The 26,481-nt window shown below is 37.7% G+C and overlaps 1 protein-coding gene across 3 annotated transcripts in view; it reads left to right on the plus strand.

Moving 5' to 3' along the window:
- TET2 (tet methylcytosine dioxygenase 2) overlaps nt 1-26,481 on the plus strand; it is a 134,812-nt gene that overhangs the window by 83,051 nt on the left and 25,280 nt on the right. For 2 of the 3 annotated variants that reach the window (XM_068543256.1, XM_068543257.1), the window contains exons 3-6: nt 12,052-15,509; nt 17,286-17,376; nt 18,784-18,877; nt 19,521-19,729. In XM_068543256.1, coding sequence (XP_068399357.1) covers nt 12,098-15,509; nt 17,286-17,376; nt 18,784-18,877; nt 19,521-19,729 — 3,806 coding nt within the window. In that variant the 5' untranslated portion in view covers nt 12,052-12,097. Of the gene's footprint in view, nt 1-12,051; nt 15,510-17,285; nt 17,377-18,783; nt 18,878-19,520; nt 19,730-26,481 lie in introns of those variants that run through there. The other variant, XM_068543258.1, reaches the window with a different exon arrangement.

Genomic DNA, 26,481 nt, shown 5'->3' on the forward strand with positions numbered 1-26,481 from the left:
ATATAGTTTCTACTGAGGATTATGAAAAACCGGACAAGGTCTCTCCTATAACCATGTGCAACACACAGCAGGAGCAAAGCAAGTGCTTGTCGTGTGTGTAGCTACTTATTAATGAACTTCTGGAAATGCAGGAACTTTCTTTGAGATTTTGACAGGCTTGTGTGTTCACTGGTTTTTTTTTTTTCTTCCAAGATAAGTACATCTTAAGAGATTTCTTAATAATAAAATTGAAAGCTCTTACAAGATGAGAAATAGAAAAGTCAGTTTTGCAGTAAAAATATTAATTCACCTTATAGACTCCATATTTAATGCATACATAATGCATTATGTTCCATGCTTAACATGTAGTTTGGATACATAAAGTTAGCTGTTGAAAATATGTTTTGGATAGATTGTTTTCCTTAAAAATTTTAGCTCTAATATTAAACTAATGTTAATATTAAATTAAATAATTTTGAACTTCATAAGTTATGCCCTATAAAAAACACTTTGCTTACTTCCAGAGTGGGACTTAACCATACTAATATTATATATTAAGAAAGAAAGTCAAACTAAGTGGAGGGAATTTGACAGATGCAGAAGATAAGTATTGAAATTTGTCGGGATTTTAGAGCACTACCCACAGGGACATTCAATAGACAAAACAGGCCCATTGTCCTACACATATCTTGAAATAAATGTGTAGTTGACACAAATTATCTCCCATTTTGGTAGGAAGACTCTATAATAGTTTTGGAAAATAGTGCCATCTACGCAGGAAGTGTAGTCAAATATATCATCTTTACTCAGTGTTTTCCATGTCAGGAACTAATTAATTCCTAACACCAGAATTACAGTAGGGGCAAAGCCTGTCATGGAGGTGATAGAGACATATATAGTAATCTCCTAAGGTTGACGTTGAGACACCTGTACTTTAGTAGATACAGTCCTCGCAAGTAACTAGTCTTGAGAATTTATCCCCAACAGTGTGCATGTATCAGTAAACAGGACTCATCTGATGGTGGCAGAGTATTTTATATACTTTCAGTATTAGAACATGAAGTCAAAGATTTTTTATAAAACAATTATTGCCTTATGGCAGCTATACAGATCTATAAATTGACTCTTTTGTCTCCTTGGAAAAAGCTGACATGAGATTTAAATGATGTGTATTTTTTTTTTTCTCCTAGTGCACCACCAACAAAATCAATAAACCAAAAAGTAAAAGCCCGCTTCACAAATTCTGAGCATCGTCTACAGCTTTTTGCGGTGAGAGATGCAGCCACCATTCTCAAGTGATTCAAACAGAGTCAAATGGTGTTGAGCTAAATTATAACCCTACATGCGTATTGGTGAAATGAGATGCTGATCCACTTGCACACTAATGTGCTATTTTTAAGTCATGCATCACAGCATCTTCAAAGAGGCCTGTCATAATTATGATGGATTAGACTGCAGAGTCAGTCCTAGATGCAGTAATTGTTTCACAGATGCTGCCGATGTGACTTGAATTCATAATAAATTATTGTCAGAGAGGCGGGAGAAGGAACAAAATCAAATACCAAAGGAAAACTGCTGTGGCTAAAACCTGTTTTGGTCTTAGGAAACCAAAATGTTAGCTACTAGTCAAAAGGCTCGTGTTTTCGACTGAGATAAACAGACTTCATAAACGTGTACCTCTGACACTGAGGATGCAGGTTGACATACTTGGCATTTTTACTTAAAGTTCTCAAGCTCTGTCTCAATATATTTCTTTCTCTCCCTCTCCCTAATAGCTTATGAAAAATCATTCAGGAGCATTAGCTGAAATCATAGAGTGACCGTAACATATTCTTGCACATTTCTATTACCTGGTTATAATTTGACCTTTAGAATTTCCAGAAAAAAAAAAAAAAAATTGGTGGTATTTATAGCAGACAAAACTACTCTTTTTGGTTCCTTAGAAGGCCATACTTCATGGGGTATATTAGACTGTTAGAATAAAGGGATAAACATAAATAATATGACTAGTAAGATCTAAATTATGACATTTTGAACTGTGATTTAATTAACACCTGTCGTTTAGGTAAATAATTTCTAAAACTGCCTCTTTAGGCTTTGACAAAATGCCAAAGCTGGTTTTAGAATTTGAGTGTTATATTTAGTCCATTCTTAAAGTTTAAGTCACATTCTTAAAGTTTAAGTTTAAGCCTTTTAGGTAAACCTATAAAGAAACTTCATGCTTTACCACATAATCAAAAACAGTGCGTGTATGTGTGTGTGTATACAATTTAAGTAATGAGTTACTCATTACATTTTGATTAGGGAAGATAACAGAGCAGTTAAAGCAGATGAATATATGCCATGTCTTTTCCTAAATTAAGGATTCAATAGCCAGAAAAGTTTCCATAAGTCATTTATTGAACATTACTAGTTTTTTTAAAAACGCTTTGAGTTTTTTACATAGTCTCCTCTGTACCTGGTAACTACTGATATATATGCATTCTACTTAGGACACTCGTTCTTCTGCCTCACTGATGTCGATAGATATGTTTGGCGAACACTCATTGTCATTCTTTTAAAACTTAGTGGGACGTGTATTTCTCTCTTATTATGGTAAGAGGGAAATGAAGTTAAATTTCATGAGAGAAATCTGGGTTGATGTCATGCAGACCCTGACAGCTGGAAGTGCTTTTCCCCTCTCCTGTACTCCTGTGGCACTTGAACAGTCACAATGTGTCACCGTAACCACAGTCCGGGGCAGTGCAGAACCTGTGCCTCTTTGTCTTTGCTCCACCCCAAAGCACTTGCACTGAGTGGGGATTCAACTGATGCTAGACTGAATACACAAAGGAACTAATGCAAGTTGAGCTCCAGTTCTCTCAATGACATTACTAGGGAAAATTTATAAATTGTGCTCGGATATTTTAGAGAAAAATCATCAGCATCCCAGCGTCAATTAAAAAGGTAATCTAGAAAGGTAGCAAGGAAGGAATCAGAGTAACTCTGTGGCAACTTCCATGTACTAAATGTTTACATCTTCTTTTTTGTTCTATTCCAATTCACACAAAGAAACAATACCTTGATGAAATACATGCACAATGCCTTTAATCATGCTAATAATTACAATCCTACAGATATGTAAAAAGAATACTTTATTTTTTTATCTAAGCCTGAAAAAAACTAAAATGTTGGCAAAATGTGAATTTATTAACAAAATAAAACCTACTCCTTGAATTATGCATTTTTCTTAATATTATGTGGCAGGAAGAGCTTCTGTGGAGCTGCCAGTCTAGACCCTGTGGGAGCAATTATTTTGATGCCTAACTTGAGCAAATTGCTCAGTTTTTACATCTGTAAAATGAGAGAGTGAAACTAGATTCTTTCTTATGCTCTGAAATGTTTTGTACATTGTTACAACCATGAACTTCACATTTATCACTCATTTTGAATAAGTAATTTTAAAATTTCTTAGCCTCCCAAAAGTTTAAAATGCTGTTCAGTAATTCTATGGGCAAGAGCGCTTTGTCCACTACTATTCTGGAAACAAGGAAGACTACCCAACTAATATGGCATGTATTTGTTCCTGGGGAACTTTCATTCTATTTCCAAAAAAGAAGAAAAGAAAGAAATATGATTTGTTAGTATTTTGGTAGCCCTAACAGTAGTGTACCTAGAACCAGCTCTTAACAGTTTGCAAGAGCAGATTGTGAAGTTTTCAGGAGTTTTGTGAGCTGGCAGTTGATAGCTTGAAATCGGCCATCATCTGTAAGAACATCTCTTAAGGAATATGTTAAAAGCTCGCTGTTCACTTTAAAACTGTAACTAAATGCTATAACATCAAGTGTTGACACCATGAAAAACATCACCGGGTAAGCTTAACCAAGCATCCTTTCCAGGTTTACCAAAGGCTCTTCTGCCTATGCCCTTGCATAGAAACTTCATAACAGTTTTAAGAAAATATTAGTGCCTTAGTTTTGATTGGCCAGTGTCCTTGTAGGTGAGTCATTGTCCCTGTTGTAAAAATTGAGTCTTGTTCTAAAATGAAAATTCTCTCTCCTGATTTTTAGAGATATAAATTTATTTGGCATTAACTATATTACAATTTTATTTGGTATAAATTACCATATACAAACCTCCAAGAGCTGGCATTACTTTAAAAACATTTGAATACTGTTAACAGTATGGAGGTTCCTTAAAACACTAAAAATATAATTACCATATGACCCAGCAATCCCACTACTGGGCATATACCCTGAGAAAACCGTAATTCAAAAAGACACATGTACCACAATGTTCATTGCAGCACTATTTACAGTAGCCAGGTTGGAAACAACCTAAATGTCCAACGACAGGTGAATGGATAAAGAAGGTATGGTACGTATATACAATGCAATATTACTCAGCCATAAAAAGGAAGGAAATTGGGTCATTTGTAGAGATGTGGATGGGCCTAGAGCCTGTCATGCAGAGTGAAGTAAGTCAGAAAGAGAAAAACAAATATCGTACATCAGTGCATATATGTGGAATCTAGAAAAATGCTACAGATGAACCTGTTTGCAAGGCAGGAATAGAGACGCAGATGTAGAGAACTGACATGTGGACATGGTGGGGAAGGGGAGGGTAGGACGAACTGGGAGATTAGGATTGACATACCCTACCATGTGTGAAATAGGTAGCTAGTGGGAATCTGCTCTGTAGCACAGGGAGCTCAGCTTGGTGCTCTGTGATAACCTAGATGGGTGGGATGGGGGGCAGGGAGTTCCAAGAGGGAGGGGATATATGTACACATATAGGTGTATCACTTTGTGGTACAGCAGAAACCAACACAACATTCTAAAGTAATTATACTCCAATAAAAAAAAAAAATTGAACAGTTTCACAATGGAATAGTATCCTGATTAGTACTATACATCATATTAATTATATGTTCTCTAGTGTAGGAAAAAATGAAGGATATTTCATTTGAATCTCAAATCAATTATGAGAATTCAAAATATTTCTGATATCAGTCATGTAAAAGAGCAGATATGAATGAATAAAAACTCTATTTCTGTTCTTAGTCTCTGAGGAGCAAAAGGAATGCCACACAAAAATATCTCTATAGCAAAAATGTACATTCATTCAAAAAAAAAAAAAAAACGTAGTTAAACTATGGAGAAAGTTTCCCTATTCCCCTCAATTCGTAAAAATAGCCTGTTAACTCTATTTTCACAGATTAGCAGGTAGATATCTACAAAAAATTATCTTGGAAGATTGTTTTTGTCTTATATGTAAATTATTGACTTTTGTAAGCTTGAAAAAACTTTGTCTATTTATAGACACTGTAAAACTTATAGCATGAAAGCTTTTTCAATATTTCTACAGTGATCAAAATGAACAGGTCTCATTTCTTTCTTTTTTCATTAAAAATACATAATGCTTCCAATATCAGTATAAAAGCACTAGGTGATTATAAGAGTGCTGTTGCAAGAAGGTTACTGGATTGTGTAATATTCTGGGGCGTATACACAAAAAGTGTGGTTTGGCCATACTGAAGTCAAAGAAAATATTTCTTTTTTCTCCCTCTAAAATGGCACTTTATTGGTTTAAATATTCTGAATTAGATTCATAGACCAATAACAAATAATCCTCAAATAACAAGTTATCCTCATCCAAAAATGGAAAGATAATATACAATTTTCCTGTCCTCTCTGAAAAAGTTAACCATTTAACTTTTTACATCTGATGGTTGTATTCAGTAAAGGAATTGCTGTCATGGACAGAATAGTTCTAATAATAGAATTAAATTAGTGTTTAAAAATGGCTATTGTGTTTAAAACTCCATATTGAAAAAAATTTCATTTAAGTCACCTTCATTCTTCTTAGAAGCTATTATTATGCTCATAAAAGATTTGCAAACTCCATCCATTGTAATTCTGCCCTTGACACTTTGAAGAATGTCCAAATTATGTGGTATGGATCATAATAGAGAGTAATATGTTAAATACTTTATATATAAATATTTTTATCTAAAAAATTAAGTAGGACAATATATATTGTATACAGAGACTACAAGTTTTATATAATATATAACAACATAATGTACAAGTAAATACATTTTGTTTGGTATATGTGTAAATCAATTTTACAGTTGCCAAAGGGAAGCATTTTTTGCTGTAGTGTTTAGAAAGCTAATTGACCTAGTCTATGAAGAATTATCTAAGCTTATGTCTATGCTTCTTACTTAATTTTTTTTAATTGAAGTATAGTTATTTTACAGTGTTGTGTTAGTGTCAACTGTACAGCAAAGTGATTAAGTTATACACATACATACATATATATATATTCTTTTTCAGATGCTTTTCCACTGTAGGTTATTCTAGGACAGTGAGTCTAGTTCCTCGTACTATATGTTAGGTCCTTGTTTACCTATTTTATATATAGTAGTGTGTACATCCAAATCTCCCCTACCCCACCCTTCCACCCCCACCCCCCTGCTATTCCCTTTGGTAGCCATAAGTTTGTGAGCCTATTTCTGTTTTGTAAATAAGTTCATTTGTATCATTTTTTAAGATTCCACTTATAAGTAACACCATATGATATTTGTCTTTCTCTGTCTGACTTACTTCACTTAGTATATGATAATCTCTAGGTCCCATCCATGTTGCTGACATTATTTCATTCTTTTTTAATGCCTGAGTAGTATTCCATTGTATATAGGTACCACATCTTCTTTATCCATTCATCTGTCGATGGACATTTAGGTTGCTTCCATGTCTTGGCTATTGTCAGTAGTGCTGCTGTTAACATTGGGGTGCACGTATCTTTTCGAATTAGAGTTTTCTCTGGATATATGCCCAGGAGTGGGACTGCTGTATCATGTGGTAGTTCTATTTTTAGTTTTTTAAGGACCCTCTATACTGTTCTCCATAGTGGCTATACCAATTTACATTCCCACCAACAGCGTAGAAGGGTTCCCTTTTCTCCACACCCCCTCTAGCATTTATTATTTGTAGACTTTTTGATGATGGCCATTCTGACCTGTGTGAGGTGAAACTTCATTGTAGTTTTGATTTGCATTTCTCTAATAATTAGCAATGTTGAGCATTTTTTCATGTGCCTATTGACCATTTGTATATCCTCTTTGGAGAAATGTCTATTTAGGTCTTCTGCCCACTTTTTTATTGGGTTGCTTGAGATTTTATTTTATTTTTTTAATTAAGCTATATGAGCTGTTTGTACATTTTGGAAATTAAACCCTTGTTGCATCCTTTGCAAATATTTTCCCCCATTCTCTAGGCTGTGGGCTAAGGAAGTCTTTAGGTAGCCTGTCTGCTGATGGGTGGGGCTGTGTTCCCACCCAGTTAGTTGTTTGGCCTGAGGCGTCCCAGCACTGGAGCCGGCAGGCTATTGAGTGGGGCAGGGTCTTGGTGCCAAAATGTCAGTCTCTGGGAGAGCTCATGCAGATGAATTCCCCCCTCTCTATCCACCACCAGTCCCCAGGAGTTCCTCCAAGACCAGCAGATAGGTCTGTCCCAGGCTCCTATCAAATTGCTGCTTTTGCCCTGGGTCCCGGTGCACATGAGATTTTGTGTGCACCCTTTAAGAGTGAAGCCTCTATTTCCCCCAATCCTGGGGAGCTCCTGCAGTCAAGCCCTGCTGGCCTTCAAAACCAAATGCTCTGGGGGGCTCCTCTTCCCTGTGCTGGACCCCCAGGCTGAGGGGCTCAGAACTCTCACTCCTGTGGGAGAACCTCCGTAATATAATTATTCTCCAGTTTGTGGGTCATTCACCTTGAGGGGGTATGGGATTTGATTACATTGGAAGTTCGCCTCTTCTACCAGTCTCTTTGTGGCTCCGTCTTTATGTCTTTAGCTGTAGAGGATCTTTTCTGGTAGGTTTCAGTCTTTTTCAAGGATGGTTTTTCTGCAGATTGTTGTGATTTTGGTGTGCTCTTAAGAGGAGGTGATGTTAGGGTCCTTCTATTTCACCATCTTGGCCACTCTCCTGTGCTTCTTAATTTTTGAAAAGTGGTGTAATGCCCCTGATTTTGGAGAAGCTCCTTACATCAAAGACTACAAATCAATTTTCATGATTCTGGAAACCAAAGGTTTTTTTTATGAAAGGTTATTGATAATTAAGAGTATTAGTTTAGCTCAGAGCTACCCAATAGAAATACAACATAAGCCACATACCGCATTTAAAATTTTCCAGTACTGACATTAAAACAAGTAAAAAGAAACACATGAAATTTAATGATATATTTTTTACTTATTATGTCCAATATAGCACTGTTTCAGCATGTAATAAACATTTTTAAAAATTGAGTTATTTTATGTTTTTTGGTCCACACTAAGGTCTTTGAAATCCAGTATGTATATATACTTACAGAACATCTCAGTTTGGACTAAGCACGTTTCAAAGGCTCACTGGCCATTTGTGACTAGTGACTGTGCACATCTAGCCCATCTCTTAACATTTGAGAGGAGGTAGGTCTAGCAGAAATAAAGATATCACTTTGTTCTGTTATTTTTATTTGTCATTAGGAATTGTGACCTTTTGATTTAAGTTTTATTTATTAATATACATGCCTAAAAGTTCCAAAATGACACAGTTAAAAACAATCTCCCTCTCAGTGCTATTCTCCAGCCTCTCCATTCCTTTTCCTGGAGGCAAAGTATTATAACCAGTTTGTTGTATATTCTCCCAGAGCTGATTTTGTTTTTATTTTTGTGAAGGTACAGGTTGTGGCATTCTTAAACATACTGTTCTGCAGCTTTCTTTATTTCATTTAATTACTTGGAAATACTTCATCTGAAAATATAGGTTGTTTCCAAACTTTGCTAGTGCAAAACACTGTGCATACATGGCTTAACAAATATGTGCATATTTGTTAGATGAGAGTTTAAAACTGAAGGATCAAAGGAAGTTTCTACGAAATTCTGTAGATATTGCTAAATCCTCCTGTATGGTATTTGTATTAGTTTTGGCTCCTGAGAACCATGCGACAGCATGTCTGTTTCCCCCATATGCTTGCCAATGTAGTGTATTATTAAAGTTTTTGTTCGTTGCCAATTTGAAAAAAAAAAAAACTGTATCTTGTTGCAGTCTTAATTTGCATTCCTTTTTATAAGAAGTTATGATGGACATTTTAAAAATATCTAACAGCCACTTGCATTTCATTTTCTGTGAACTGTCCATGTCCTTGGCTCATTTTTCCTGTTTGATGGTTGGTCTTTTCCCTGTCAATTTGTATGAGTCCTATATATTAAGTATTATGTAACTTTTAACTTTGCTATGGGTTTATTTTTACATGCACAAATTTTATTGAACTTCCTCATCTTTTATGGCTTCTAGGTTTTGTGTCACAAAGAACTTGTCCAGTCATTAGATTGTTTTTTTTAAGTTTTCTCAGGCTGTTTTTAATTTTTTTAGGGTTTTGTTTTCCATATTCAGAATTTAAATCCATCTAGAATACATTTTGGTATAAGATGTAAGGGACCGATCCAACTGTATCACTTTTTCAGAAAACTATTCCATTGTTCTAATATATTTATTTGAAATGCCATCATTACCTCATACTATATTTCTATGTGTGTTTGAATCTATTTCTGGACATTCTATTCTATTCCATTGGTCTTATAAACACTCTATTATCTATTTATGTGCAAGTACAAGCTGTTTTAAGTACAGTAGAGCTTTTGTTGCTTTTTAATATCTTTCCATTTGGCTCCCGCCCTGCCCAAGCCCCATTATGATTCTCTTTCAGATTATTCCTGGTTATCCAGTTTGTTTATTTTTCCACATGAACTTTAGAGTCAGCTTCTTAATTCCTCAACCCATTCTTTTAGTATTTTTATGAAAATACATTAAATGAATAGATTAATTTGACAACTATACAAGAACATATTATATCTTTCTACTTGTTTTGTTTTCGTGTTTGTGTATCCCTCAGTATTGTTTTAACGTTTTATTCAGATAGGTCTTTCACATTTCTTTTTAAGTTTATTCTTAGTATTTTTAAAATATTTTTTCTATTACAGTTTTTTATTCCACCATAGCTTCTGACTGGCTGTTGATTTTTATTCTAGCTACTTTACTGTCATCTGTAACAGTTTTTCAGTTGATTCTCTTAGTTGGCCAGTATACAATCTTATTCTCTGCAAATGATAACTTTAGTGTTGCTTCCCAGTGTTTGTTTCTTCCTCTGTTTCATTTGTCTTGGTTAGTAAGCAATGGCTATTTTAACAGAGCTTTTTTATAGCCCAAAGGGAAAATAGTCTTGATTTTTTTTTTTTTCTACTTATAGCCTTAAAATAAATTTAATGAGAAAAACTGTGGGAAAATAAAGCATGACTCTATAATGAACGGGGCAGCATTCACTTTATATAATGGATTATTTTTGCTTTTTTAGTGCCCATTTCTTCCTGCTTTCCCTATCATTTGGACTTTGAAATCTCCATCAGTATTGATCTCAAAAATGTTTGAATGAATGACTGAATAAAGAAATGATCACAAGATGAGCAAATTTATATCAGTCTGGTGAAACTGATTGGATACTCAGTCTAAGCACAAAAATAAACTAGAGTAGGATATTTTACTTTTTTTTTTTTTTAAAGGAATTCCTTTATTTTTATTTTTTATTTATTTATTTTATTTATTTATTTTTGGCTGTGTTGAGTCTTCGTTTCTGTGCGAGGGCTTTCTCCAGTTGCGGCAAGCGGGGGCCACTCTTCATCGCGGTGCGCGGGCCTCTCACTATCGCGGCCTCTCCTGTTGCGGAGCACAGGCTCCAGACGTGCAGGCTCAGTAATTGTGGCTCACGGGCCTAGTTGCTCCGCGGCACGTGGGATCTTCCCAGACCAGAGCTCGAACCCGTGTGCCCTGCATTGGCAGGCAGATTCTCAACCACTGCGCCACCAGGGAAGTCCCAGAGTAGGATATTTTTAAGGAATTCACAGTCCAGTAAGAGAGAGTAAACAAAATACAGTTGAATGTGATATGCTCAGCAGTAGACCATATACAAGATCAAAAAACAGGATAAAACTGGGATGAGTAATTCTTTTGGAAAATCAAGGAAAAAATTCTAGGGGAGGTGATCTGAGACAGTTGTAGCCAGACACAGGAGTCACAGGGCACAGTAAGAGGACTAAGAAGGCCTTCTAGGCAGATAATACAACAGCATGGAGGTCTGAAACAGCTTACAATGTTTGGGTATTTATAAGCTGTTGTTATAGTTGGAGTATAATCTGTGGGAGGAAGTAGGAGGACAGAAAAATAGACACCTGCATATGAAAAACCATTTATATTAGGCAGGAATTCTCAAAAGAAGTAGGCAGCCAGATATTGTAGAGGAAAATATAGAATCACTTAGAAAAGGCATTTTATAAACTACACTTGCACCCCTCCCCCCTCCCCTGGAATGTCAACTCTGCAGAGACTGTGCCTTATCTTCCAGGTGTATTTGGGTAGAGTTTGAGAACTACTAATGCAGGCAATATGGAGTCAATAAAGTGTGTTAAGAAGGGTATGACATCAGATTTGCCTTTTAGAACATTCCCTTTGATAACAGTTTGAAGGATCCTTGAAGGACTGGGGAGAGGACAGGCTGGGCTCGGGAGAAATCTTTAAAAAGCTATTACAGTAGATAATGAAGCAAGATAATGTAGATCTGGCTACCAAGTGGCAGTGAAGATAATTCAAGGAATACATAGGAAATGGAATTGATAGAACTTAGCAAATGATTGGATACTGAAGGTGCTAGAGAAGAAAGAAAGGAGGTCGTCTTTCTCTATTTTTAGCATTTTGACAAAAAAAATCATTTGGGAAGGAAGTTGATACTATTTACTAATACAGTATGAACTTCCCACATTAGCTGGTGATTTCGATCTTTGTTTACTGTGACCATAAATATTTCAGAGTTGCTGGTAAGACAAGAATAATCATTTCCTGAGTAGCTCTTGGTTGTCACTCCGAGACATGAAGAAGAGTATCACAGTTTACTATGTCTAGGAATTCCAGTATTATTAATGCCACGATTCTTCTCTAAGGTGTACTGTTAGTGTTAGATATATATTAATGTACTTTAATTTTTGTTTCCATACGCTTTAGAATTCATTCAGAGGGCAGCCTTGTGGATGGCCCCGAAGCAAGCCTGATGGAACAGGATAGAACGAACCATGTTGAGGGCAACAGACTGAGTCCATTCCTGATACCGTCTTCTTCTCCCATTCGCCAGACAGAACCTCTGGCTATAAAGCTCCAGAATGGAAGCCCATTAACGAAGAGACCTTATCCAGAAGTAAATGGAGACACCAAGTGGCAGTCTTTCAAGAGTTATTATGGAATACCCCACATGAAAGGAAGCCAGAATAGTCGCGTGAGTCCGGACTTTATACAAGAAAGTAGAGGGTATTCCAGATGTTTGCAAAACGGAGGGATAAAACGCACAGTCAGTGAACCTTCTCTCTCTGGGCTCCATCAGAACAAGAAACTGAAACAAGACCAAAAGGCCAATGGAGAAAGAAAGAACTTCGGGGAAAGCCAAGAAAGAAATCCAGGCAAAGGCAGCAGTCAACCAAATGTCTCCGATGTGAGTGATAAGAGAGAATCTGTTAGCTCTGCAGCCCAAGAAAATGAAGTTAAAGATTTCACTGGTTTTTCATCACATAACTGCAGTGGATCTGAAAATCCAGAGCTTCAGATTCTGAACCAACAGGAGGGGAAAAATGCTAAGTACCACGACAAGAACATTGTATTACTTCTTAAAAATAAGGCAGTGCTAATGCCTAATGGTGCTACAGTTTCTGCCTCTTCCATGGAAAACACACGTGGTGAACTCCTGGAAAAAACACTGTCTCAATATTATCCAGATTGTGTTTCCATCGCGGTGCAGAAAACCACATCTCACATACATGCCATTAACAGTCAGGCTACTAATGAGTTGTCCTGTGAGATCACTCACCCATCGCATACCTCAGGGCAGATCAATTTCCCACAGACCTCGAACTCTGAGCTGCCTCCAGAGCCAGCTGCAGTGGTGACCGAGGCCTGTGATGCCGATAGTGCCAGTAAACCAGCTGCAATGCTAGGGACCTGTCCCTTTCCGAAACCAGAACAACGAAAGTCAGTTTTTGAGATACGCCCATCTCCGGCAGAAAACAGTAACATCCAAGGAACCACAAAGCTAGTATCTGGTGAAGAATTCTGTTCAGGTTCCAGCAGCAATTTGCAGGCTCCTGGTGGCAGCTCTGAACGGTATTTAAAGCAAAATGAAATGAATGGTGCTTACTTCAAGCAAAGCTCAGTGTTCACTAAGGATTCCTTTTCTGCCACTACCACACCACCACCATCACAATTGCTTGTTTCTCCCCCTCCTCCTCTTCCGCAGGTTCCTCAGCTTCCTCCTGAAGGAAAAAGCACTCTGAATGATGGAGTTTTGGAAGAACACCATCACTACCCCAACCAAAGTAACACAGCTCTTTTAAGGGAAGTGAAAATAGAGGGTCAACACGAGGCACCGCCATCCCAGAGTCCTACTCCCTCTACACAAGTATCCAACCCCTCTCCGATGCTTCCAGAAAGGCCTCAGAATTATTGTGTTAACAAGAATGGCATACGGACTCCAGGGACAATGACGGTTCCATTGTGTTCTGAGAAAACAAGACAACTCTCAGAACATCTCAAACATTACCCACCAATTCTTGGTAGCAGTGGAGATGCACAGGATCACTGCCAGCAGTTGATGGGACACAAAGAGCAAGAGCTCTTCAAGAGTCAAGACAAGGAACAAACACGAGACCCTGTGCTCCCAACACGGCCCTATCTGAAACCAGGATGGATTGAACTGAAGGCCCCTCACTATCGTCAGGCAGAATCCCATCTAAAATGTAATGAGGCAACCCTGCGGTCAATTCTTCAGTATCATCAGTCCAACCCCTCCCATCAAATGACCTCCAAACAATACACTGGAAATTCCAACGTGCCTGGGGGGCTCCCAGGGCAAGCTTACACCCAGAAAATAATGCAGCCGGGGCAGAGGCCACCAAGGTACCAAGCTGAGATGAATCGAGGGCAGTCTCAAGGTACAGTGGGCCAGCATCTCCAGTTCCAAAAACCCTCACTCCAGGTGCACTTCTCCAAGACAGACCCTTCACCCGAAGCTCACAGACAGTCAGTCTGTGCCCTGAGGTGTCATTTCCAGCGAAGACCAGATCCCCAAACTGAGAAACTCATGCCCCCAACATTAAAGCGGCACTTGAATCAACAGGCTTCCGAGACTGACCCATTCTCAAACTCACACCTTTCGCAACATAAGCCTCATAAGCAGGCAGCACAAACACAACCATCCCAGACTTCACATCTCTCTCAAAACCAGCAACAGCAGCAAAAATTACAGATGAAGAGTAAGGAACAGATGCCCCAGACCTTTTCTCATCCCCAAGGCAACAGTGATCAGCAAAGAGAAGGATCATTCTTTAGCCAGATTAAAGTAGAAGAATGCTTTCGTGGTGAAGATCAACATTCAAAATCAAGTGAGTTCCAGACTCATAATCCCCAAGTGGGACTGGAGCAAGTACAGAACGTGACTAGTGTAAATTCCCCCTATGGTCAGATCTTGAAGTCAGATGCAAGCAAAGTGCCGATTTCTTGTTCGAACAATATACGCGTAGTTGCAGAAAATAAAGAACAGACTGTAAATTCCGAACTCTTTGCGGGAAACGAGATCCCAAACTTGCATCACATGCAGTATTTTCCAAATAATGTGACCCCAAAGCAAGATGTGCCTCACAGGTGCTTTCAAGACCAAGAACAGAAGTCTCAGCAAGCTTCGGTTCTACAGGGACATCAAAATAGAAACCAAGATATGTCTCGTCAACAAGCTGCACAGCTCGCTCAGCAAAGGTACCTGAGGCAAAACCAGGCAAATGCGTTCCCTCTGCCCAGTCAGGCAGGGAGTCACGTTCAGACCCTGCCCCAGAAGGACGTCCAAAAGCATGCTGCTCTAAGGTGGCACCTTTTGCAGAAGCAAGAACAGCAGCAAACACAACAACTCCAAGCCGAGGCTTGCCATGGTCAGGTGCAAAGGCCAATTAAGGTCGAACCTGGAGCCAAGCCCCACGCCTGCATGCGCCTCATGTCGGCACAGCCAGAAAACACGATGTGGAGAAAGATGCCCAAGCAAGAGATTCCGCCTCCGAGCGGTGATAACACGCAGCAGCGGAGCATCCTCGAGACCATGGAGCAGCATCTGAAGCAACTTCAGGTCAAATCATTACTTGACCATAAGGCTCTTGCTCTGAAATCGCAGAAGCAAGTAAAAGTAGAAATGTCGGGGCCAGTCACGGTTTTAACTAGACAAACCACCGCTGCGGAACCTGAGAGCCACCCCCCAGCCTTAGAGCAGCAAGCGACGCCTTCCTCAGAAAAGACACCAACCAAAAGAACAGCTGGTTCTGTTCTCAGTAATTTTTTAGAGTCACCTTCCAAATTACTAGATACTCCTATAAAGAACTTATGGGATACACCTGTCAAGACTCAGTACGATTTCCCATCATGCAGATGTGTGGGTAAGTGCCAGAAGTGTACTGAGACACATGGTGTTTATCCAGAATTAGCAACTTGATCTTCAGACGTGGGATTTTTCTTTCGTTTCAAAAAGTTTGAGTCTGGCAGCAATTTGTGAAGGCTCATAAAACCCCGAAGCTTACGTTTCTTGCCTTTAAGTTACAGATGCTTGTGCTGCGCAAGAGAGAACTCCACTTGCATTCAGTTTTTCAAAAAACTTAAAAAATAGTGCATGCTCATTTGTCCCTCCCTTCAAACCGTTTAAAATATAAAGGTATCTGTTTTAGCCTAATCGATCTAGTTAACGCTTTGTACATCACCTCCTGGAGAGGTAGCCAGGCAGTAAAAAAAACACCTTGTTAAAATGAGAAAATAACTGCCATATGCAAACTAATGTAGGAGCTGTTAATATTTTTTAATTCAAGATTGAATGTATTAGTAGTTTTACAAGATTAACTTTTATCATAGATAAGGGGACATTATCATCTTCTGTCTTGGTGACTCAGGGGAAATGTTAATGCCAAAGTTCTGAATATTCATAAAGTTGCCCTTTCTCCGTGTATACATTTGAAACATTGTGGGATTTATATTTGATATTTTCTCTTTAAAAGTTTCATCCTTTTGATAGAAAATATGGTATTTCCCTTTCTTTTTTTAAACAAGCAGCTTTCTGTGAAAATCCAAGATGCATGATAGGTCTGTTGGAATAGGGAAACTTTATGCTGATTGATGCAGATATATATGTATATATATATAAATATATATATAAATATATATATATATATATATAAATATATATATATATATATATATATATATATATAGAGAGAGAGAGAGAGAGAGAGAGAGAGAGAGAGAGATCTTAATTATAGCTACTCAGCTTGGATACAGTAGAAGACATTTGTAAAAAACCAGCGTTCAACTAATGTGGCTAATGGTCCACCCACTTTATGTTATTCCTCTTAAAATGGAACACTCCACATTTTATAGAAGGACGGAGGGAAGACCCATACTGCCCCTCTGTGTGTGGGTAAAATTATTGCCTCACTGACCTAATGTGCCACACATGTCATAGACAACATTGGGTAAGTTATACTCGTCTTCACACCCTTCTCCTATCACACAGACCTTTTTTCCCCACTTTTCATCTTTGATGGTTTACAAGAGCCTCTTCCTTTTATCTGACCCTCTCCTCAATATTTTCTCTCATCATAAGTTGTTCTAAAGTAGTACATACAATATGGGTCTGGATTGAATGTTCTTATTTTCAAAACAAAGTGATCGAATATGGTGGGGAAACGAGAGGAGAAAAAGGTATCTTGACAATAAACTGAACAAAATCCTGGGGGTGAGATAGGACAGGAAATTTTATTTTTAATCTTTTAACATCCAAATAACAGGCAGGCTTCTAGTAAGCTGTAATTTTTTTCTTTTTCTTCAGTTTAAAAAATCGGATTGTAGTTGATATTACATATAATATAGTCTAATTCCCTCACTGTTTATTTAGTTCCACTTACTTGATTTAAAATAATTCCTTATCCCATATCTGAAATGTAATTTAATATATTTTTATCCAACAGGCAGAATGGACATATACTTAATTATTTGGCACATTTTCTAATAGATTAGTCCATCAGTTTACTCATTTTAAAGGAAAAAAATGTTTAAAGTCACATTTAGGACCTTTAATGTACAGGTGGGGGATAAGCTTTGTGGATGTAGCCTTTATATTTAGTATAATTGAGGTCTAAAATAATAATCTTCTATTATCTCAACAGAGCAAATTATTGAAAAAGATGAAGGTCCTTTTTATACCCATCTAGGAGCAGGTCCTAATGTGGCAGCTATTAGAGAAATCATGGAAGAAAGGTAATTAACGCAAAGGCACAGGGCAGATTAACGTTTATCCTTTTGTATATGTCAGAATTTTTCCAGCTTTCACATACAAAGCAGTCAACAATTGTAAATTGAGTAATTATTAGTAGGCTTAGCTATTCCAGGGTTGCCAGCACTACACACTGTGCTATTCACCAGAGAGTCACAATATTTGACAGGACTAATAGTCTGCAAGCTGGCATAGGCTGCCCACTTTGAGATGGATGCCAGAAAAACCCAGGCATGAACAAGAACCAACCAGCCAGCCAGCCTGCCAGGCGCAAGGGTGCTGGCACAGGCTGCAAAGAGAGCGCCCACTCTGGTTTTCCCACTTGATGATAAAAAAGGAAAAGGGGGGAAAGGTGGTATAAGAAAGGAACCATTGAGTTAAATTCACCTGGGGTTGTAAATGAGTAGTTATCTCCAAGGAAGTTGTCCGTTAGTATGAGCAGAGGGCAAGAGTGATATACTGAATAGAAATAGAGACAGACTCTATTTATAGCTGCATTTTTTTTTTAACTGTCAGTCATAGGTATGCAAGTACTTACCTGAATCTACACAGTTACTCCTGCATGTCATCTTGCAGACTTGAAGACTGTTATGAGCAAGATAACCAATGCAGAGAGAGACTTTCATATAGGTATCCACAGCTCTGAGCTGTTATTACGCTAGGGTGCCTTTTCTTTAAGAGATAGGAGTTTTTATCATTAAAATACGTTAGGAGACATTCTGGGCAGCAAGGACATATTCTATATCATTGTTGCCCCAAATTCAAATCATTCATTTCTAAATTAGCACATAGAAATTCACTAAATAATCGTCTAGTAGCCTGGCAGAAATAGTGAATTTCCCTAAGTGCCCTCTTTTATTAGCAAGGAGTAAGTAGTGCTTTGGTCATAAGGGAAAATATAATCTATTTCTAGAATTATCCTATATTTTCAAAATTGCTGGATACTAGTTATTTGCCAGCCTTTTAAAAAATGAGAGATTCTTAGAGAAACAGTTCTAACTAAAATCTTATGATTCCCCAAGTTTTAAAATAACTAAATTTAGTAAAGGACAAATAGTACGTATCTTAGAAGACTGAATTTAACAAACTTTAAAAAGTTTTGTGCTTGGTGAAATTTTGTATAAACATAAGCTTTCCCATTATTTTTACCCATCATGTAATTTCAAAATAGTTCATTACAATTATCAGTATATTTTGATACTGAAGAAGTACAAGGCTTAAAGTCTATTATCCAGTTTGCTTGGCTTAGTTCTGTTTTTCAAAAATAAACTATTCATTTCTCAGGATGTGGCCATAGAGTAAAATTATGCTCAAATGTTCAATATTTTGATTGCCTCTTAGATTCATTTGCTAATTTTATGTGTGTGTGTGTTTCTGTGGATTTCTTTAAGGTTTGGACAGAAGGGTAAAGCTATTAGGATTGAAAGAGTCATCTATACTGGTAAAGAAGGCAAAAGTTCTCAGGGATGTCCTATTGCCAAATGGGTAAGTGTGACTTGACAAGGCCTTTGGTCTTCAGTCTTGGGCATTTTGATTCATTCATCTAACCCTGGGAATTGGGTTATCAGATCAGAGAATCATTTATGCCAGTTGAAAGGAATATTGCTTATATTTATCACGTGTCATCTCCTAAGAAAAGGGCAGATTAGGATAAAATCATGTACAAACTGTATTTAATTGCAAGAATTTAATAGTGAGGAAGAGGTCTGTTCACGTGCCTGCTAGAAGTGTAATTCTTCCCTGCATGTGAGGAAGAGGTCCTTAATCCTTTAAGTACCTGCAGTTAATCTTTATCTTGTCATTTTTGAAGACCTTGAACTTTGAGGTCTTGATTGTCTTCCATCTAGCTCTGGCTTTAGTGCAGGGAGCATTGTCCCCACTGTACTGGGTCGAGTCTGCTACACCCCAAGGGCTTTTGCATCTCTCCCAGTTCTGACCCCAGGGTAAGCCCCGACGTTATAATGGGCAGCAAAAGGCAAGTTGCAGGTGCCGGTAAATGTCGCCCAAATTGTGACCCAGACTTGAGAAAATATACAGACGTCAATCAATGCTCTCATCTGCTGCAAGTGACCCTTGTTTTGTTTTGGTTGGGGTGGTGGGTGTTGGGGTGGAATGGTGACCCGAACAGGTGGTTCGCAGAAGCTGCAGCGAGGAGAAGCTACTGTGCTTGGTGCGGGAGCGAGCTGGCCACACCTGCGAGGCTGCGGTGATTGTGATTCTCATCCTGGTGTGGGAAGGAATCCCACTCTCTCTGGCTGACAAACTGTACTCCGAGCTCACCGAGACACTGAGGAAATACGGCACGCTCACCAATCGTCGGTGTGCCCTGAATGAAGAGTAAGTGCATCCCAGGCCTCTCCTCTCTTTCCACTGCTAGGAGAGCTTAATTGTGGGTTTGAGGGCAGAGAGTTGAACCTGCGTTTACACAACAGGGATCAAAATGCCTGCTTCACAGCCATGCAGTAGAAACTTGCATTTGCCAATGCTAACATGGATACATCGAAGCAATTTCATTTACTAATATTTTGTACCTTCGGACAGTATAGCTATGAGTTAGAAGCAGCTTGCTGGAAATCTGAGTGTCTGTACCCACAAACTCAACCATACCATAAACCTGAAAATATTTGTGTGTCCGCTTACGCAAGTGACAACTGTTTTGTGTGCCTAGCCACCGCGTTAGTAAGTATTGACACCACTTCTGTGTCGCAGTATCTGACACAGTTAGGTGAGAAACTTTAGGATTCCCGGGTCAAGGACTTTATATGTAGCAAACATAAAAATACAAGGCTTATCTATAGAAGTTCTGTAGAAACAAACTGATTTTGACTTCACTGCAATCTAGTCCATTATTTCCATGATAATAATCAAAATCACTTCCACTTGTACTGCTACTAAATAATCAAGAAATTAGTGGCTATGGATGGGCATTATTTTCAAGGAATATAAAAATTTGGAATAGGAGAGCAAGGTATGCAGTTAAATATATTTAATGCATCCAAGTGCTGGTATGGTTTTGTTTGTGTTTTTTGTTTTTTAACCTTATCTACTTGCAGGAAGTTTACATCTTCTCTTGGAGAAAGCTTAATTTTTTATTTTCCTTCTGCTATGCTACTCTTGTGTGTCATTAAAAGAATACAGGAAAATTCACAGTGCTGCACTGAAATCTTATGTAGCTATTTTACTCACAGTCAGTACTAAAATAATTTTAATATTGCACTTTTTTCTTAGTTTTTAAAATTTTTTTGGCTGCGTCGGGTCTTAGTTGAGGCATGCAGGATCTTTCGTTGTGGCGCGGGCTTCCCTCTAGTTGTGGCGTGCAGGTTTTCTCTTCTCTAGTTGTGGTGCACAAGCTCTAGGGCACGTGGGCTCTGTAGCTCGCGGCACGCAGGGTCTCCCGCTGAGGCGCGCGAGCTCAGTAGTCACGGCGCACGGGCTTCTCTAGTTGCGGCGCACGGGCTCAGTCACCCCGCGGCACGTGGGATCTTAGTTCCCTGACCAGGGATCGAACCCGCATCCCCTACATTGGAAGGCGGATTCTTTACCACTGGACCACCAGGGAAGTCCCTGCACTTCTTCCTTTAGTCACCTTTCTTCTGCGTCCACCAAACTACAAAAGAGTTTACTGAGCTTATGGAAATATTGTGCTGCTCATTGCAACAATCCATTGCTAACCAAGTTTGTCCTTTTGCTGACTGTTACTCTAACTGGTATGGTTTTACTGTATATTAACATAGGTCCTCCCTCTGGGTCATTGGGGGTGGGTAGGGAGGGTTGCAAATCAACTATAAATAACCTATTTAGGAAAGTTACTTTTCCTATATGAAAGTGTGGCTTGGCTCTCTATGATAGTCATGATCCCAAAGTGTCATGGTGTGTACCTCAAGGCCATCAACCCACTTTTACAAATGATAGGTTGGAAGGTAGAAGTTGCTGATTCATAAGACATGACTCAAACTTGTGACTGACTGCTTTAGGTATAAAGTAATATTCCATTTACCCTAACATCCCTTGTTTCTCCTTTTAAAAAATGTATTTAGGTGTCTTTAATCAGAAAGAAAATGAAAGTTAAGGCATCTTGAGCTGATGTTGGTGATAGCATTTTTCTCAGGAATTCAGCGACACTGCCTTGTTTTTGTAAAGCAGACTTCCTCTTAGACTTGGTAGCTGGAACTTCTAAACCACCAAAGAAGTTCTTGTGAAAATGACATTTGTTTTATTTAAATTTCTTGAAGTTTCTTGCAAACTACATTTCACATTCTTTGTAATTGATTTAATTTTTATTGATATTATACATCTCTGTTATTTTTCCCCTGAAGGCTTTTCTTTGATTCCTATAAATGCCACTGTCTGAAATAGAATTTCTTTCTATATGTCAGATTCTATGTTAAGAACTTTCCTAAATTATGTTATTTTGCATTTGAAAACCATGAATGATGATTGGGCCAGGGTCTAAGAAAAACTTAATTTGTTTAACTGGTCTAAATAGGGACAAGAACAAAACTATTAAAAGATGTGCTTCAAATACTGACATTTTAAAGGCCAATCTGTATACTTTTGCTTAACTTCGTCTATCATTTCAAGGTAAAGATGAGTAGTGATTTAGATGATGTTCTAGCTTTGGGCTACCTGTACTTAGAGCGAGTTTCCAAAAACAAAAAATATACTTGAGGTACATGATTCAAATAGACACTTAACCAATGGCAATAGAGACTTCACTCAGATATAGCTTTTGAAGTTTCTTCTACCCTATAAAATAAGTTTTATTTTATGTCTGGCAAAAGTTAAAATTACGATTTTTTTGTGAAGAATGGAGGGTAATCTCAAATTGGGGCTGCTGACTCATTTTAATATTCAAAGCTGTGGGACCCTCATCACTGAGTTCTTATAAATCCCAGTGCCGGCAGGCACCATAACCACCCACTGTGAGCCCAGAAAAGAACTCCGAGAGCATCTTCCAGTGGGAAAGTCAAAACGGATTTTTACATTTCCTTTGAGCCCAGCCAGCTCTTTCTCCTTTAAAGATTTCCCTTTGAGATTTTTATTTTATGACTAAGCCTAACCAATAATTTTTTGGCAAGTAAGAGTTGTGGGAGTGTATCTGTCATTAGAAGGAAGTCAAAGCCAGAAGTGTCTCTGCCATGCTGGGTGATATTGAACTTTTAAAGAAACTTTATATTATAAAAATTTTCCAATATACGTAAATGGAGGAATGCAGTATATTTATCACATTTTGCCAATACTATTCCATATATTCTGTGCGCCCCACCCCCCACTTCCTAACCCCATCCCCACCAGTGTTTTAAAGCAAAACAGAGGCCATATCATCTAAGCTATGTTCACTTCAGTGTGTATCACTAACAGATAAGGACTTTGTTGTTTTACAATGTTGTGTTAGTTTCTACTGTACAGCAAAGTGAATCAGCTATATGTATACATATATCCCCTCTTTTTTGGATTTACTTCCCGTTTAGGTCACCACAGAGCACTGAGTAGAGTTCCCTGTGCTATACAGTAGGTTCTCATTAGTTATCTGTTCTATACATATTAGTGTATATAAGTCAATCCCAATCTCCCAATTCATCCCACCCTTTCTTTCCCCACCTTGGTGTCCATATGTTTTTTTCTCTATGTCAGTGTCTCTATTTCCGCCTTGCAAACAGGTTCATCTGTACCATTTTTCTAGATTCCACATATATGCATTAATACACGATATTTGTTTTTCTCTTTCTGACTTACTTCACTCTGTATGACAGTCTCTAGGTCCATCCATGTTGCTGCAAATGGCACAATTTTGTTCCCTCTTATGGTTAATATTCCATTGTATATATGTACCACATCTTCTCCATCCATTTCTCTGTTGATGGGCACTTAGGTTGCTTCCATGACCTGGCTATTGTAAATAGTGCTGCAGTGAACATTGGGGTGCGTGTGTCTTTCTGAATCATGGTTTTCTCAGGGTATATGCCCAAGGACTTTTTTTTTTTTTTTTTTATGAACAAAACCTAGTCACAGTGTCATTATCATTCGTCTCAAAATTGAGTGATTCTTTAATATCATTTAACGTTCAGACCATGTTCAAATTCCCTAATTGGATACTGTTTCCAATGTACACATATATACACATATACATATTAGATATACATATATATAAAGTAAAAAAATATTGACAAAAAGAAAGTCCATATTTTACATTTGATTGAGGGTTTTGAGTAGGTCCCAGTTCGTGCCTATTGTCTAGTATAGTTATTGATAGAACTTCCTTTTACTCTCAAAAGTGTCCCAGTTTGTAAGATAAAGTATATGATTCACAAGGCTCTTTTACTTTATTATAGTTTCCCCTCTCTTTTTTATGAATTTATTTGTTAAAGAGACTGTATGACTTGCTTTGTAAAATTTCTCACATTCTGGATTTGGCTGTGCACACTTGCTTAACTTGTTCCTCTGTCACCAGTATCGTACGTACACTGGTAGTTAGAGACTTAAATATGTGTGTATACATGAATGTATATATTAGCAAAATGCTTCGTAAGTGGTGATGAAATCATCTTAGTTCCTCATACCCATCAAGAGGGACATAATATCTGCTTTGTTCCATTTATAATGATGTTATGAGCGTTCAGCTGAGGAGTTGTTAGCTTGATCCACCCATCATGAAGTTTACTAGAAAACTTCTACCTAATGGTTTAGCACATCCACCGATGATTATTACCTGTTTCCATTAGTTTGCAAATTGATAATTTTCTTATTTTTTAAAGTATAAATTTGTTATGTACATTTAATTTATTTTGCTAGTTTTTCTATTCTTGCATAAGTTTAAATGGCTGATATAATTTTTAAATTTTGTTTTTTAAAATATTTATTTATTTATTTATTTATTTATTTATTATTTTTGGCTGCATTGGGTCTTCGTTACTGCGTGCAGGCTTTCTCTAGTTGCGGTGAGCAGGGGCTACTCTTCATTGCAGTGCGTGGGCTTCTTATTGCAGTGGCTTCTCTTGTTGCAGAGCACGGGCTCTAGGCACGTGGGCTTCAGTAGTTGTGGCACTCAGGCTCAGTAGTTGTGGCGCATAGGCTTAGTTGCTCCGCGGCATGTGGGATCTTCCCAGACCAGGGATCAAACCTGTGTCCCCTGCATTGGCAGGCAGATTCTTAACCACTGTGCCACCAGGGAAGTCCCTTTTTTTTTTTTTTTTAACAGTTAGAAGTCCAAAGAGGTTGAGAGTGTTTTTAAAAATCTGTTGTATAGGTAAATATTTTTATTACAATTTCTCTGATTTGTTATTTAACCATTAGCCAAGTTCTGAGCCATGTTAAAATTAGGCTGCAATGTAAAAATTCCAACAATATTTGAAAGGCCTCTATAAAAATAAAGGTGCCTTTTCAGAAGCCACTTCATATAGGAAATCACCTTGAAGTCATTTTGTTATGTGTGAGTTTTTTCCATTTCTATATAATTCACACACCATAAAATTCACCCTTTTAAAGTATACAATACAGTGCATTAGTATATTCACAAAGTTGTACAACATTTTCATTGCTCCCAAAAGGAAACCTCAAAGCCATTAGGCAATCACTTCCCATTCTCCTCCCCCACTAAATGGCAACTACTAATCAACATTCTGTCTCTACAGAGTTGCCTTTTCTGGGCTTTTCATATTAATAGAATCATACAATATTCTATTCAATCTGTCTGGCCTCTTTCACTTAGCATAGTATGTGTTTTTAAATTTTTTTTTATTTTTATTTTTTTTAACTGGAGTATAGTTGATTTCCAATGTTGTGTTAGTTTCAGGTGTACAGCATAGTGATTCAGTTATACACGTACATATATTCATTCTTTCTCAGGTTCTTTTCCCATATAGGTTATTATAGTTTATTCATTCTTTTTCAGATTCTTTTCCCACATTGAGTAGAGTTTCCTGTGCTATACAGTAGATCCATGTTGGTTATCCATTTTGTATATAGTAGTGTGTGTATGTTCATCCCAAGCTCCTAATTTATCCCTCCCCCCCACCACATTTCCCCTTTGGTCTCCAAAAGTTTGTTTTAAAAATCTGTGAGTTTGTTTCTGTTTTGTAAGTCATTTTTTAAATATTCCATATATGCGTGATATCATATGATATTTATCTGACTTACTTCACTTAGCATGATAATCTCTAGGTCCACCCATGTTGCTACAAATGGCATTATTTTGTTCTGTTTTATGGCTGAGTAATATTCCATTGTATATATGTACCACATCTTTATCCATTCCTCTGTCGATGGACATTTAGGTTGCTTCCGTGTCTTGGCTGTTGTAAATTGTGCTGCAGTGAACACTGGGGTGCACGTATCTTTTCAAATTATGGTTTCCTCTGGATACATGCCAAGGAGTGGGATCACTGGCTCATATGGTAGTTCTATTTTTAGTTTTTTAAGGAACTTCCATACTGTTCTCCATAGTGGCTGTACCAATTTACATTCCCACCAACAGTGTATGAGGGTTCCCTTTTCTCCCCACCTTCTCCAGCATTTATTGTTTGTAGATTTTTTGATGATGGCCATTCTGACCTGTGTGGCGTGATACCTCATTGTAGTTTTGATTTGCATTTCTCTCATAATTAGTGATGTTGAGCATCTTTTCATGTGCTTTTTGGCCATCTGTATGTCTTCTGTGGAGAAATGTCTATTTAGATCTTCTGCCCATTTTTTGATTGCATTGTTTGTTTTTCTGACATAGAGCTTCATGAGTTGTTTGTATATTTTGGAGGTTAATTCCTTGTCGGTCGCTTTGTTTGCAAATATCAATATTTTCTCCCATTCTGTGGGTTGTCTTTTTGTTTTGTTTATGGCTTCCTTTGCTGTGCAGAAGATTTTAAGTTTAATTAGGTCCCGTTTGTCTATTTTTGTTTTTATTTTCATTACTCTAGGAGGTGAATCAAAAAAGATGTTGCTGCAATTTATGTCAAAGAGTGTTCTGCCTATGTTTTCCTCTAACAGTTTTATAGTGTCCAGCCTTACATTTAGGTCTTTGATCCATTTTGAGTTTATTTCTGTGTATGGTGTTAGAGAATGTTCTAATTTCCTTCTTTTACATGTAGCTTTCCAGT

This window comes from Eschrichtius robustus, chromosome 4 (assembly GCF_028021215.1).
Source record: "Eschrichtius robustus isolate mEscRob2 chromosome 4, mEscRob2.pri, whole genome shotgun sequence".
NCBI lineage: Eukaryota > Metazoa > Chordata > Mammalia > Artiodactyla > Eschrichtiidae > Eschrichtius > Eschrichtius robustus.